Source organism: Podarcis erhardii (assembly GCF_964252035.2).
Source record: "Podarcis erhardii genome assembly, chromosome: 12".
Taxonomy (NCBI): domain Eukaryota; kingdom Metazoa; phylum Chordata; class Lepidosauria; order Squamata; family Lacertidae; genus Podarcis; species Podarcis erhardii.
Genome location: NC_138513.1, coordinates 18,256,008 through 18,271,696, shown reverse-complemented (window position 1 = coordinate 18,271,696; position 15,689 = coordinate 18,256,008). Strand labels below are relative to the sequence as shown.

Below are 15,689 nucleotides of genomic sequence, written 5' to 3'. Positions count from 1 at the left end.
GGTGTTGCTTTCTGTGAAACGGTTTCTCTCTCTGCTTCTGCCCGGCTCTCCAGTGACTCTGTGGAGGTATGTCACACGGCAGGTGGCATGTTAAAATGTGCACCTCTGCCAAGAAAATTCATTTCCTGATCTGCAGCCAGCTCGCTTGGAGCTGTGATGTTATTAGCTTTCACGAGCTCAGCAGAGTCAGAACTTGGGCAGCCATTGGGGAGATGGACAGAATGGCGTTCACATTCAAGGAACGGTTCTTTCAGGTAAGTGCCTCTAAAAACCTAGCAGGATGGGACAGAGACCTCATGGAAGAAGTGCCCAGTTACCTGCTTTTGTTACATTTAGCTCATAAAAAATGGGGAGGGAGGGAGGAGGAGGAGGAGGAGGAGGGGAGGAGGAGGAGGGGAGGAGGAGGAGGGGAGGGATCGGTGAAGCAGCATGAAGAAAACATTAGCAGGATAGTGAAAGGCAAGCTGGGTGAGGTATCTTTCCCTGCTTCCCCTTCCTTTGACTGTACTTGTAATGGAACAAGTGGGAGTTTTATGTGCACAAAGCAAAGACTTCTTTGTAGGTCCAACATCTATTAACAGGCGAGACTGTCCTTCCGCCCTCAGAAGCTGGAACTCTTAATGCTTCTCCAGTTGTAATAAGATTTCTCATTCATATATATATAGTTAGCTTGACCCAGTGTGACAGAAGGACCGGCTGCATTTTTATGCCATTGATAATATGTTGTTGAATAAAGTTGAGTACATTATTAGGGACGGCCGTTGGGCGTGGATGATTTGCTCTCCACCATCAAGTTCAGCTTCCTTTCAGCTTCCCTTCAAATGGCAGCCCAGCCCAGGGTGCTGTTGGTTTAGAACTGCTCCAGCAGAACAGACTGCAAGGAAAGAATGTTTGCTGCCTTGGAGGGCAACTGCTTTAATTACTTTTTAACCCGAGCAAGACTTGTATCCGGGAGGATCGGCCATCCTTTCCAGGCGTCGGGTATTGATCGTAGAGGGTAAAACCACTTCAGAGGCAAGAAATGCCAAACACACGATCGAAGCCTTTCCATGGAGGTCTGTCCTTGTCCACCTTCTCCTTTTCATCTTCCCATTTTCCAATTTACTCCTTTTCAGAAGGGGCAGCTAGATTTAAGGGTTATCTCTTATATGGCTTCTATTCCTCAGACATACATATCCCTTGCTTAAATCTAAGGAAGCTTTTTTTTTTTTCCTTCTGGAAAATGTTATTACCCTTGCTGTTTGCGGCGGGGAGGGGAAAGTCAAGATATTAATTCATTCCGCTTCCTCACTGCATACACAGTTTCTTTCAGGAAGAGTAAAGTAATTAAAAGTGCCACTGTGTCTAAAGTTCAGGTGCAGACTGTTAAAGAGCCACACTGAACCCTTTCTTTCACTGGAAATAGGATTGTATCTATTTGCTGATGAAAAACTGTTACCTGCCACATGTATTACATTGATGCCTTACCTTCCTGTTTTGCGCAGCTTAAATTCTCTATTCACTCAACTATTTGCAAAAACAATGACTTCTAGCCAAGGCGTCTGCTGTCATTAGGCCAACTTAGGCAGCTGTCTAGGGCACAGACCTCAAAAGAGACACAGTTCTATTCAGATTAGGTTTTTTGCTTACACACACACACACACACACACACACACACACACACACTGTATTTGGGGTGCAAGTAGTTAGCCTTGCCTACAGCACAAAATATCCTGGCACCAGCACTACTTCTAGCATTAGGTAAAGTTTCAGTTCCATCACCAGAATTGTAAGAAGTGCTCATGCAGTTGTTTACAGTGGTACCTCTGGTTACGAACTTAATTCGTTCCGGAGGTCCATTCTTAACCTGAAACCGTTCTTAACCTGAGGTACCACTTTAGCTAATGGGACCTTCCACTGCTGCTGCACGATTTCTGTTCTCATCCTGAGGTAAGTTCTTAACCCGAGGTACTACTTCCGGGTTAGCAGAGTCTGTAACCCGAAGTGTTTGTAACCCGAGGTACCACTGTACAGGGAAAACCCACCACTTGGTAACTTTTATATATTACTCCCCCCCCCCCCATGGTTAAACTTTCTGGTGAAGGTTTCCCCCTAGTGGCCAGAACTTCCAGTATTTCACCAAAAGGGGGGGGGGGATACAGTATATTTATTTATTTTAAGCAATTTTCACATTTTTGAAAGCCGTCTTTCTAATAAATGACGTTCTTCTCAAACCCAATTTTATGCAATCTGTAATTTCATCTAATGGCTGTTACATACTTTCCCCTGAATAATGTGGGTTACATTCCTGAGGAATCGCTGTTTGTAGAAAGATTGTTCAAGACTACGGGTCCCACCTTTGCCAGTGACTGTTTCTATGGCCTTGGGCAAGTCTCAGTTCTGGTAGCCACCTATGAACAGGAATAATAGTGGCCTATCTCACTGGGTTGTTTAGAGGATAGATGCAAAGGCATGTTACGCTTTAAAATGAGTATGCTATAGAAATGATAAATAGGGGAGAAACGGTGGCATGAGTGGCTCTGGAGCATCAGTGAACTGAGCTGCAAATTTGATGAGCCGTGAAACTGTGTTGTATGATTGCAGTGAAAAATGCATCAAATTTAAACTAGATGTGCAGAATCCACAGGACTGCCAAAGATATTCAGGAGCATAAACTGCGCCCCTCCTGCTGTTTTAATTTTTCTGGAGCTTATTGTAGCCAGTGCATGTCGTGAGCAGAACTACGTTAAACACGTATTTTAATTTAACTTTTATTAAATGTGAGAAAGTCATAACTAAATAAATACTTTCAAGAAGCTCCCTGAAATGCTGCCGATCCTTCCCTTCCATGTTTCTGATGACAGTTGTAGGACTGAATGAAATGAGAGCATGAGACCAGCTCCACTGAATTGAGAGACGGAGAGAGGGGGAGAATTAAAATTAGGTCAAAACCAGAGATTGCGCAGATGTCATTTATTGCTTGAAACTTTGTGAGTATATTTGTTCTGCATGGTTTTTTTTCGGGGGTGGGGTTTATATTATATCACTGATAAGCAAAATTATATATTGCCCTGACCATTTTTCTTCTTGTCTAGTTTTGTGCCTGCCCACCATGAAATGGCTAGTAAGAACAGCCTATTTAAAGCAGTTGGATATGTTTCCTACATTTGCAAAGTGGAATGCTTGTGTTTGGACATCCTAAAGGCCCATACAGATGAATGATTTCAGTTTTTGCTAATGGCAAATGACTAAATTTCTGTTAATGGCAAAAGACTGCTGAACATACAGAAACGAATCCCTCTGGCCCCCCAAAATGGTGGGGTGCAAGTATGCTGCTGTCTTGGGTTGTGTATGCCATAGCTCAGGCTACAATGTGCTCCCAACTGCTGGATTTTGCAGCCACGTACACGTGGAGGTTAGGGATGCGGGTGGCGCTGTGGGTTAAACCACAGAGCCTAGGACTTGCCAATCAGAAGGTCGGCGGTTCGAATCCCCACAACGGGGTGAGCTCCCGTTGTTCGGTCCCAGCTTCTGCCAACCTAGCAGTTCGAAAGCACAAAGTGCAAGTAGATAAATAGGAAGTGGGAAGGTAAACGGCGTTTCCATGTGCTGCTCTGGTTTGCCAGAAGCGGCTTAGTCATGCTGGCCACATGACCTGGAAGCTGTCTGCGGACAAACGCCAGCTCCCTCGGCCAATGAAGCGAAATGAGCGCCGCAACCCCAGAGTCGGTCATGACTGGACCAAATTGTCAGGGGTCCCTTTACCTTTACCTTTACACGTGGGGGTTAGCTACAATCCATAACTATCTTCTTGTTTCTTTTGAGATGCTGCCGTTTGATGCATTTCCCTTCCAAACTAGCTTCCATCAGATCTGAAGATGCGAGGTACATTCACTTCTCAGTTAAGCTGATGTGTGTACATTCGCGTTAGCCATTGCTTGTGCTCAGAAAGCAGTTCCTTCAATTGGAGGGGGGCTGGGGGATGGGACTGTTGCAGGCATGAGGAAACCAAACATAAAATGTATGTTGGGTGAAGACATTCCCACCACCTTTCAGGTGTGTACAACAATGGGCAAATGTGATTTGAAATGCAGAATTGTGGGGTGTGTTTTAAGCTGCTGTGCTTTAAGCTGCTAGTATTTATGTAGCCTTGGCACTGGAGAGCATCCCTGAGAAAATGGGGCAGCGTGTCAGTTCCACACACACACACACACACACACACACACACCCCAATGGCCAGGCAAGTGGTAGTGGCTGGCTTACTTCTCTCATCTCTTCAGCCTGGGGCTCAAAGGATCAAGGGAGAATTGGGCTCAGAGGATGCGCTCCAAGGGCTCTTTTTGCAGTGAGCAGGACTGTCCATTCCCTCGTGCTCATTTCAGTCAGTATCTCATCTATATAGATCGGTTGTAATATTTGGAGGCTTTTTAGGGGTGGGGGGTTGGAGGGGAAGGCCAGCAGCTGAGGATATGATAGAAGGGTATGAGTTTTCTCCCACTCTCATAATGCTAGAACTCTGAAATATCCAATAAAGCAGAGTGATGGAGGTCTTGGAACACACAAAAGAGAGAACTTCACACCGAGCATAGTTAACCTGTGAAATCTGCTCCCCGGAGATAGAGCGATGGCCACCCTCTTGAATGGCTTTAAAGAGGCTTAGACAAATTCGTGGAGGATAAGGCTGTCAGTGGCTGCTAGCCACATTGGCTACGTTCTCCCTCCACTGAATGTTTCTGAATTCCACTTGCTGGAAACTGCAGAAGGGGCAGAGGGTGTCCTTCCTACAGGCATCCGGTTGGCCAATGTGGGAACAGGATGCTGGGGTAGATGGACCTTTGGTCACATCCAGCAGGGATCATATGTTCTTATATTCAATAAATCAAGCCGGAAAAGCAAGGTGAAAAAGTGCTTCCTTCTCCCCCCTCCCCACCCCCCTTTCCTTTTCCTTTGAAGGAGGAAAGAGAAGAAGTCAGGCAAATGTCCTGGATCAGGATTGCAAAACTGCCAGCAATCCCCGCAATGAAGTCATTTGTTTTAGAGTTGCAACACCGGACCCGTTATCTGGCGCGGAAAGCAGATATTTAAGCAATTAGTATTTTTAAAAGTTTGGTATGGCTGAGGCTCCTTCGAATTGGTTTAAAAGGTCCCATATGGTGCTTCTCTGCTCCTGCTACTTGGCTTGGGACTCTGTTTACTTTAGGGGAGAGATGTGACTGCACGTCGGCTCGATATCGACTGTCCGCAGGATACCAAACCTCATCCTTCCTGCAGCATCGCTGTCTGCTTCTTTCTAGTGCTTTGTCATTGAGAGGTTATGACAACACAAGCCATATTGTATTTATAAACATCACGTGTTTCTTTGCCATGGCTTGTGGTGTCTGCCAAGCAGAACACATGGAAGAAGCATTTCTCGTTAGCTCAGCATTGGTTTTGGTTATCCTGATTTCCGGAACAGGGCAGGAAAACGCCGTCTATGCTCAGATTTAACTTTTGTGCAGTGAAAGCAAAAGCTTCCAAATGGCCGTGAAATCGTTTGAATGAGGCGGCAGCTCCTCCTTCAGACCTCCTCATTTTTTCCCCTGCTGAAACTTCTCTCGGCAAACGGGAGCATGTCAGTTCAGTTTTTTGGGAGACCTGAAGGGCAGCATTAGACACAAGTGTTGCACTACCTCAAAGACTCCTGCTAGAAAAGTGAGCTTTTCTGGAGCATGTAAGGTAAGCCACGGCTGTGGAGAGAGATGCAAAATTCGTGTTGGGTTAAATGGTTTATAGATTTATTTATTTTTTAAAGGGAGGTTATAGGCTGGCATAATCCTGAGAAAGCAAAACTATAATTTTGTGTGACACATAACGGGAGGAATGAAATATGCTCACTTGGCTTTTGTCGACTTCCAGAATATATTACTCGGTTTCCACTGTGCTCTGAATTTGTTCAGACCCAGGTGCCTCCCTGAGCTTTTAAACAGTGGTCTCTGACATATTGGGTCTGATTCTGCGAGGAGAGTGGGCTAATAAGTAACAAATGAGCTGTTAATTTGCTGCTACCTCTCCAGTCAAAAGGAAGCCAGGCCTTAACGAATTAGCTGCTTAAAACCAAACAGCCATGAAGTATGGTCTGGATGTTGATTGGGTGTGGTGGTGGATGCCTTTATTTCACCTGGGATGTAGCAACTTCAGTGAGGCATCTGTGGATCACTAGTAAAGGTGAAAGGGTTTCTAAAATGTGAAAGACAGTGAATGTATGTGGTGGTGGCTGAGGCATGGGGGGGGGGTGGAAAGTGCAAATGCTACCTAATAATTGGAAAGCCATTCTGTGTGTCCCTCTTTCTACCTCAGGATCCAGTGGTATAGCATTGGGTTGGGGTGTTCAGTTCCAGGACTTTTTTGAAGCAGGAGTAATGGCATCATCTGCGAGAGCACCTCATAACTCTTGACCATCTTCAGTCCAAGTGAAGGAGAATGAGGTTTTCAGTTTTGTTTGTGACAGGTTAGCACGGGGAAAGGGGGTAGCAAAAGCTGGATATTTCCTCTCTTTCTCTCTCTCTCTGTTCTTCGATGAGGTTCCTACTTCATGTTTTAATGGTTTAAATGGAAAACCTTCTTTTCAAGACCATTTGCGTTTCTAATTAAAAGCTGGCGGCTGCCTTCCAGCTGGCTGAACATCTATTTTTTGTGAAATACCAACGTGCCTTCCAAGCTGAAGCTGAGAGCATGCAGTCAGATGTAAGCACCACCAAGAGCCGCAAAGCTTGCACTCAGGAATCTGTGCAGAGGGTTACACTCAGCTTGATGCTCACAAACTGGGTGGTATTATGTACTGCTGCTATTTGGAGGGTGTTTGTATTTGTGCATATGTAATAATGGGTCAACGCAACTGCCTGCATTTTTGGTGCGTGTCTGTGGGGCCTGCCATCATGAACACCTCCAGTTCAAAATTTGGCACTACACCATTGATGAGGTCACTGCAAACACTTCCTCCAAATTGTGGTTGCTGCACCACCATGACTGCACTAGCTGGAAGGACATAGCATGTGGGGTCCTTTCACTGTAGAATACCCATGCCAGTTCTTGTAGAAATGTGGAAGGTATCTTCCCCCATGTGCAGTAAGTAAGCCAGAGGTCAGCCACCTTTTTGGAGTTTTGAGCAAGTGTCATGAGTGCCACCCTCTGGTCACTTTTCTTTCTCCCTCCCCCCTGCCCCAGATCAGCTCCCCCTCCCCACCATCACCACCACCACAGATACGGCAAAATAGAAAGTGTGCAGGCACACACTTCACTTTCCCAATTGATCTGGGTTCCGATGAATTAATCAGAACCTTGAAAAGCACCTGGAACTGAGAGAGGAAGTGGGAAAGACTTCTTTCATCAGCTCTATGTGCTTCTCAAGGGTGACACACGGGTGACCCCTGCAAGGTGACCCCTGCAGCTATAGGCATAGATTGTTTGTCGCACACAGACTCCACTCCTCTTCTCAGTTTCCACCAGTTGGGCTTTCTAGAAATTGGGCTTTGTTCCCCCTTTCTTTCAGAGAGTGATTTGGGACACTTCCCCCTTCCCACACACACTGGAAAAAGGCCCCAATTTAGACATATTTTCCTCAGGTTTGTAGGCTAACATTGCCATTGTGGTTGCTGCTATAGAACGTTCCGCGTATTTCATTACATTTTGGCATAATGAAGCCTAAGGCAGCATTTCACCATGTCCCAGAAAGTAAAAAAACCAGCGGTTCTCAAACTTCTAATTAAAGGGACAATACTGTTCTTGGTTCAAGAAAAAAAAGTTGGATTCATACCCTTCCCAGAATGCTTTTCCCCTTTGGCTCTGTATTTCACGTTGCTTACAGGCAAGGCAACCACTCCAATGACCTGTTTGTTGCTCATGCCTCTGTGGCCTTCGCAGTTGCTACTTAGTCCTTGCTTTTTTGGCCACTAGCATTTCCTTTCTCAAAACTCATGCCTTTATTCAGACCTTTTCTGTAGCACTCAATAACCTGCTATCAGATAACTCTGCACTCATTATTCCTGTCAAGGCATTTTGCTGTCTGACACAAAGGCCAAGATGGCATCCTCTCCTGCTCCATGCATAGTGAAGCTGACTGGACAGGTAGTTGAATTTTACTTCAACGCTAACAACAGGACAGCATTCTTCATTGCACCCGAGGACAGTGTGCTGGCTTAGGGGGTATGGGGCAGGCTGTGCGGCACACAATCCTCTCTTCAACACCTCACTGCCACAGACTGACCCACACCCCAACATCTGCCGCCTGAAGCAGCCACCTCACGCTGCCTCATGGTAGGGCCAGCCCTCGGTGAGGATTGGTCAGGGGACATTTCCAGCCAGACTTGAAGCAGGGTGTCACAGCACAATAGACTGGGGGAGATGTTTCTGGCCCTGATGAAGAGGAGCTATCCTGCATCTCTGCACTCTGCGGGGAAGTTTGAGGGAAGCTGCAGTTGGGTGTTAAGGCTATGAAAGGGTCCAAGGCAGACACCTCACAGTTTGCATTCCTCGGCCTTGTTATCCCCCTCTCCAGGGAAGCTATCTGGTCAAGTCATGAGACTCAGTCCAACCATCACTTGGTCTATGCATATTTACCACCCTAGCTTTAAAATTGTCGCATGCTAGTAAGACTATACAGTGGTATCTTGGGTTACACACACTTTGGGTTACAAATGCTTCAGGTTACAGACTCCGCTAACCCGGAAGTAGTACCTCGGGTTAAGAACTTTACCTCAGGATGAGAACAGAAATTGTGCAGCGGCAGCAGGAGGCCCCATTAGCTAAAGTGGTACCTCAGGTTAAAAACTGTTTCAGGTTAAGAGTGGACCTCCGGAATGAATTAAGTTCTTAACCAGAGGTACCACTGTATTACTATAGAAGTAGGAAGCTGCCCTATATCCTGTCAGAGTAACCCTTTACTGTGCACTTGGACTGGCACTGGCTCTCCCACCTCAGGCAGAGGTGTCCTGTCACTCAGTATCCATCCTTTTTAAAAACAAAAAACCTAGAGATCGAACATGGAAATTTTGTCATACAGTGCATATGCTTTATCCCTTAGCTGGCTGTGTACACACCATTTAAACCACATGACTTTACCCCCAAAGAATTATGGGAACTATAGCTTAAGAGTGCCTTGCATTGCAGTACTGTGGGGGGTAAACTGCAGTTCCCAGGATTCTTTGGAAAAAGTCATGTGCTCTGAAAGTATGGTGTATGTGCATGCATGGTCCCAACTTATACTATTCCACTAATCAAAGGAACTAGATAAAATATAGTAGCTTTTTCCAGCCTAAGTAGGAACACCAGAGCCTGTAGCAGCCTACCAATTCTACAGTGTATGAATATTTGTCAATGCCTAAGAACCCAGTGTCATAAGATTTGCAAATATATTTGTATCTTGCTATATGTGGATCGAGTCAGGGTGGGGAGAGGCAATAAGCCACAATATGTTTATTTTCCTTTAGTGAGCTGGAGAGCAAGCAATGGGGAGAAATGGGTATGTCATATATTTATTCCCCCTGAAGTCCAGTGTTCTTATTTTTAATACAACATCTGCTTACAGGTGTAATCTTGTACAAATGGCAAAGGATGATTTGTGCATTCTTTTGCTTTTCTTTTGTATTAGTTTCATGCTAACCTGTTCCATACTCTTATAATAGAAAACATATTTTTAAAAATCAGGTTGCTTGACAATGCCATTTGATACTGAAAAGGTTATGTTTCTCGTTGTTCTTGTTTTAATCTGAAGCTGTTTTATAGTTTTATTTGGCTTTGGCAGAGGACAAAGAATTGCAAATATGGAAGCACAACAAACTCCAAAGATGCTGAATTAGTACATAGGAGAGCCAGACAGGCCTGAATTTGTTTTGATTTGCAAGATCAGTTACTAATGCATTTTCTTTCATTCTTTTTTCTAAAAAAGAAAAAGAAATTGGAAAATGGATATTGCAGCCTCTGTTATGCTGAAGAAAAAATGTTGATCTTGTAGATAACTGCATATTTTGGAAACTGTTCCTATGAGATTTGGGGGTACTGGTAGCATTTCATAAAATCATAGAGCCCGAAACTCGTTACAATGAAAATAGCTTATTGGATATGGAAATTACCGAAAACAGATTCATTTCTCTAGACTCCTTTATGAAGATAGAGAAATACTGAAGGCTAATGAGCTTGAACTCGCTCTTGAAGGTCTGAAGAACTGTAAAACACTTTGCAGAGTTGGCTTCACTGCAAAGTCTTTAAAATTCATCTCTGAATGTTTTATAACACCTCTTCCTGCTGTCTTTAATCAAACCCTTAAGGATGGAAACATCTGGATTCGTAGAAAGACAGCAAGGTTATTTTCCCTCAAACTCAAAGTTAGAAAAGATAAAAAAAAATATTTTCCAACCTCCTTAACCTTGTTTGTACAACATGTCAATATTATGTTCACAAACAGTGCAGGCAGCTCAAAAGCAGTAAAATGTTCAAAAAACAATAATAATTACAGAATAAAAACAACAAATTCCAACATGTGAAGATGCACATTTTTAGCCTAGGCTTTTCCTGGCCCGTAAGAACCCTGTTATTTATGAATTTCTGTTTTTATGGTAACTTTTTTTATTGTTCCAGTCTGGCTTCAGGCATGGTCATGGAGCTGAAACTGCTTGGGTTGCCTTTTCTGATAACATTTATTAGGAGAGAGGTGGGGGGGGGCTCAATCCTGCTTTCTCTCCTTGATCTCCCAGCAGCTTTTGATACTGTTGGCCATGGCATCCTTCAGAGCCATCTCAGGGTGGGTTTGAGGAGCACTATACTTCAGTGGTTTCACACCTACCTCCAGAGCCATTTCCAGAAAGTACTCATGGGAGGCTACTATTCTGCGGTGTCCCATAGGGTTCCATCTTGTCCCCCATGCTATTTGCCATCTGTATGAAGCCTCTGGGAGCTGTCATCGAGAGATTAGGACAGGCTTCCTTAACCTCAGCTTTCCAGATGTTTTGAGACCACAGTTCCTATCATCCCTGACCACTGGTCCTGCTAGCTAGGGATCATGGGAGTTGTAGGCTCAAAACATCTGGAGGGCTGAGTTTGAGGAAGCCTGGATTAGGAGTAAGGAGTCTTTCATATGCAGATGGCATCCACCTCTGTCTCTCTGTTCCATCTGAATCAGGAGAGGCAGCTGAGGTGTTAAGACCAGTACTTGGAGGCAGTGATGGGTTGGAATAGAGCCCAAAAAAACTGAATCCTGAAGAGACAGCAGGGGTGTTATGTGTCTTGGGTTCTCATGTCCTGGAAGTGGGGAGGTGGCCTGCCTTGGACAGGTGTTGTGCTCCCTGGAAGGAGCAGGCTCACAGTTTAGGGGTTCTCCTGGATTTGACACTGTCACGGGAAGCAGTGGCAAGGAGTACCTTTTTTCAGCTACTTTGCCGGCTGTGACCTTTTTTGGACAGAGCTGACTTGGCCACTGTACTCTCATAACGTTTATATTGGATTATTGCAATGCGCTCTGTGTGGTGCTGCCCTTGAAGACGACTCGCAATCCTCAGTTTGTCTGAATTGCAGAGGCCAGATTACTGACTGCAGTTCCATTTAGGTCTCATATAACCCCTGCCTTAAAACAGCTGTCCTGGTTGGTGGTTTGTTTCTGGGCCCAAATAAAGGAGCTCATGTTGGTGTTTGAAGCCCTGAACGACTTAGGCCCTGAATATCTGAAACAACCTTCCTCCTTCCCTACACTCGCTTGAGTGCCGAGATCAGCAGAGAGGGCCTACCTGGCAGTTCTCAGAGGTTTGGGGATGGCACTCGGGCAGAGGGCATTTCTCTGTGGCAGCCAATAAGTATCAGAACTCCTTCCCCACAGAGGTGCATCTAAAACACCTGCACCATACAGTTTTCAGAGAATTCCAGAGGTGCTTCTGAAAACACACGTCTTTACCCTGGCTTTTGGCACTTGAGTTGTATCTTTTTAGGGCTCACTTTATTTTGGGAGTTGTAAGCTGTTTTTAATACAGTGGTACCTTGGTTTACGAACTTAATCCGTTCTGGAAATCCGTTCTTAAACCAAAGTGTTCTTAAACCAAGGTGTGCTTTCCCATAGCAGCGGGGGACTCGATTTACAAATGGAACACACTCAACAGGAAGCGAAACATGTTCTTATTCCAAGGCAAAGTTCACAAACCAAAACACCTACTTCCATGTTTGCAGCATTCTTAATCCACATGGTTCATAAACTAAGCTGTTCTTAAACCCAAGGTACCACTGTGCTGTGTTTTAATGTTCTAACTCACCCTGGGACCTTAGGGTGAGGAGTAGGCAATAAATAATACTTCTTATTCCTGTCAGTATTTGTAGGCTGCCTTCTAGGGCCCTCCCTAGGCACCTTACATAAAACTATAAAACATAATTTTGATTAAAGGCCGTGAATGAAAACAGTAGTTAACAAAATCTCAAAAAAAAGCCCAGCCAAGCAATCCTTAAAATTAATTAAAGCATTAAGAACACAATGTAAAATCCAGCAGAAAAATAACTGTAGCCATCCAGTAAGCCAAGGCAAGCCCTCAGAACAAATGAAAGAACCTCTGCTAAAAGCCACTTGAAGCAAATGGTTCTTCAAAGGCCCTTTTGAAAACCAGAGCTGATGGGGGCAGCTGTAAAGCCCTCGGGGTGGAATTCCACTTTTCAACCCTGAAGGGTTTCTTCTTTTTTCAAGCCTAAAGGGTTCCCAGAACAAATCCAGGAAATTTTTTTAAAAAACAAACAAACATGCAGCAAAACTACCAATGCCATATATAATTATAAAATAAATAAATAAATGCAAGGACCAAGCCGCTGTAAAAGCCTGGGCAAATAAGTAGGTACCTGGTGGCAAAAAGTTAACGAATTCAGTAGCATGCAAAGCCACTTTGGTAGAGCATTTCAAAAACAGGGTGTCACCACTGAAAAATCTCCCATTTCCTGTTGCACCACTAACAGAGGATTTTTTTAGAAATACCTCTAAGGAAGAACTTCATGTGGGAGCAAATGATGCTTGAGATACGTTCAGGAAAGGGGCATAGCTCAGTGGTAGAGAACATGATTAGTGTGCAGAAGGCCTCAGGTTCAGTCTCCTCCATCTCTAGGTAGGGCTGTGATAGACCCCGGAGAGTCATGGCCCTTTGGTGTTGACAGAGCTGAGCTAGACTCTGTATATAAGGCAGATTCCTGTATTCCTTCCTATGGTCCTCTGCAAAGGGCTATAAGGGTCAAAGCCTGAATGGTGCTCGTCTGAAGACCAGAAGCCAGTGCAGTTGTTTTAAGACTGGCAAAACAAGGTGTTCTGTTGTGCTTGTTGCAGAGAAGCTGGCATTAATGAGAGTGGAATTGGGCTGGAACATTCATTAGAATACTTAATTCCCTAAAGAAACGTGGGAACCGTCTTCTGCCGAGTCAGACCATTGGTCCATCTGGTTCAGGCAGGGAAGCCCTACCTGGAGAGACCAGGGACTGGACCTGTGAGCCTTGTGCTTGCTCTGCCACCAAGCTGTGGTCCTTCCCTGAATAATAATAATAATAATAATAATAATAATAATAATAATAATAATAATTTATTATTTGTACCCCGCCCATCTGGCTGGGTTTCCCCAGCCACTCTGGGCGGCTTCCATAGAAACCAAAAATACACTAAAATATCACAGATTAAAAACTTCCCTGAACAGGGCTGCCTTAAGATGTCTTCTGAATGTCAGGTAGTTATTTATCGCTTTGACATCTGATGGGAGGGCGTTCCACAGGGCAGGCGCCACTACCGAGAAGGCCCTCTGCCTGGTTCCCTGTAGCTTTGCTTCTCGCAATGAGGGAAACACCAGAAGGCCCTCGGCGCTGGACCTCAGCGTCCGGGCAGAACGATGGGGGTGGAGACGCTCCTTCAGGTATACTGGGCCGAGGCCGTTTAGGTATGAATCTGAGTTGTTCATATCTTGAAGAAGCCATGGTAGATAAATTTGTTTTGGCAAAGAGGACAAAACAGGCTTGCTGTCTCCCCACTTTCATTTCCGATTTATGTTAAACCTTTTGTCAATGCCATTTGGGGGATCATTGTAAAACTGTTTTGGTTATAGCATTAGGCCTCAAATAGAGATCATATATACATTTGCACATGACTGGAATTATATGTATATAAAATGACCGTGGTTTAAACAAGAACTTTTAAGGTATCGTGCCATTTAATACCCATTTGAAGACTTCTGATATGTGAAAAAAATCAAGCTGAATTATTTGCCAGTGTTTTGTGCAGTGAAGGAGGACATAAAGTCATGGGAAGAAGCTAAATCTTGCTTCCTAGTTGGGGCATATTGCCGCCATTAAAATAAATGTATTACCTAGAAGACTAGACTTTTTATTATTATTCCAGGCAATTCCATTAATATTATGAGATATAAAACAAAACAGGCCAAGAGAGCTGGTGTTTGTCCATAGACAGCTTTCTGGGTCATGTGGCCAGCATGACTTAATTTCTGCAATGGAACGGCATGACAGAAACCAGAGCGGAAACGCAGTTTACCTTCCTGCCGCAGTGGTACCTATTTATCTACTTTCACTGGCATGCTTTCGAACTGCTAGGTTGGCAGGAGCTGGGACAGCAATGGGAGCTCACTCTGTTGCAGGGATTCGAACCGCTGACCTTCTGATCGGCAATCCCAAGAGGCTCAGTGGTTTATATTACACCGTGGCACAATTAAAATGGTATTAAAGGATCGAAAATGGCTAGGCACTAAATGATAATAGTAATGGGCTTAACAATCTGAAGAGAGGAGACAAAATACATAGGGGAAGAAAGCAAAGGTGTTGCCAGACACCAAAGAACTTGGAGTACCGCCCCGTGGTACAAATTTACATAAATTGTGCATACTTTAAGGATGTAAGAAAGAGCCTGCTGGATGGCCCATCTAGTCCAGCACTCTGTTCTCACTGCGGCCGACCAGATGCCGGTGAGAAACCTGCAAGCAGGACCTGAGAGCACCAGAGCATACTTGAGACTATGGGGTCATACACTGACCATCCAAGTATTGTGCGTATTCAGTATTTTTTACTGGCCCTGCTCAAGAGGGTAGTAATTACCCACCAAGGATGTTCTCATACTGATGCTGGCTGTTGCTGTTTGGCTTGGAAGTCTGGTAGTGACAGAGGAATAAATGCACCAGAGAGGGACAAAGCAAATGGAATGAGGATCATAGAAAACAAATGAGATGTGGGGTTCAGGCATTGTGCTAGCCTAACCAACCTCACAGGGTTGCCAGAAGGTTAAATGATGTGTGCTTCCCTGAGCTGCTTGGATGGAGCTATTTGGATGGGTAGATAGACAGTCGGAGTTGCCCGTGGATGTTTCAGATTAAATGTTAAATCCTACATGGTCACCATTGAAGAGTATTGTAGAATGCAGCTGTAGTAACATAGCGAGTTGATTCTCTGTAGGCTTCAGCAATGTTATGAGACAAGGATTACCGTATGCTTTGCTCCATAAGACGCACTTTTTTCCTCCTAAAAAGTAAAGGGAAATGTGAGTGCATCTTATGGTGTGAATGGCGCTGCGCAGAGAGGGAGAACTGCACAGCGCCCTTTCAGCGAAGCACCTCAACTGTGAAGCAGGAGGAGGAACGGAGCCCCACTTGCTGTCCTGGCTTCTGCCTTAGGCGTGCACAGCCTCTTCGGGGCAGGGGGAGCCTTCATCCTGCTGCCCTGAAGAGGCTTCG

At 44.7% G+C, this 15,689-nt stretch overlaps 1 protein-coding gene across 18 annotated transcripts in view; it reads left to right on the top strand.

Moving 5' to 3' along the window:
- KIAA1217 overlaps positions 1–15,689 on the top strand; it is a 356,312-nt gene that overhangs the window by 281,884 nt on the left and 58,739 nt on the right. Inside the window, exon 1 of one of the 18 annotated variants that reach the window (XM_081834632.1) lies at positions 118–254. The exons of 16 other annotated variants lie outside the window; for them this stretch is intronic. In XM_081834632.1, coding sequence (XP_081690758.1) covers positions 213–254 — 42 coding nt within the window. In that variant the 5' untranslated portion in view covers positions 118–212. Of the gene's footprint in view, positions 1–117; positions 255–5,356; positions 5,695–15,689 lie in introns of those variants that run through there. One more of the 18 variants, XM_081834633.1, reaches the window with a different exon arrangement.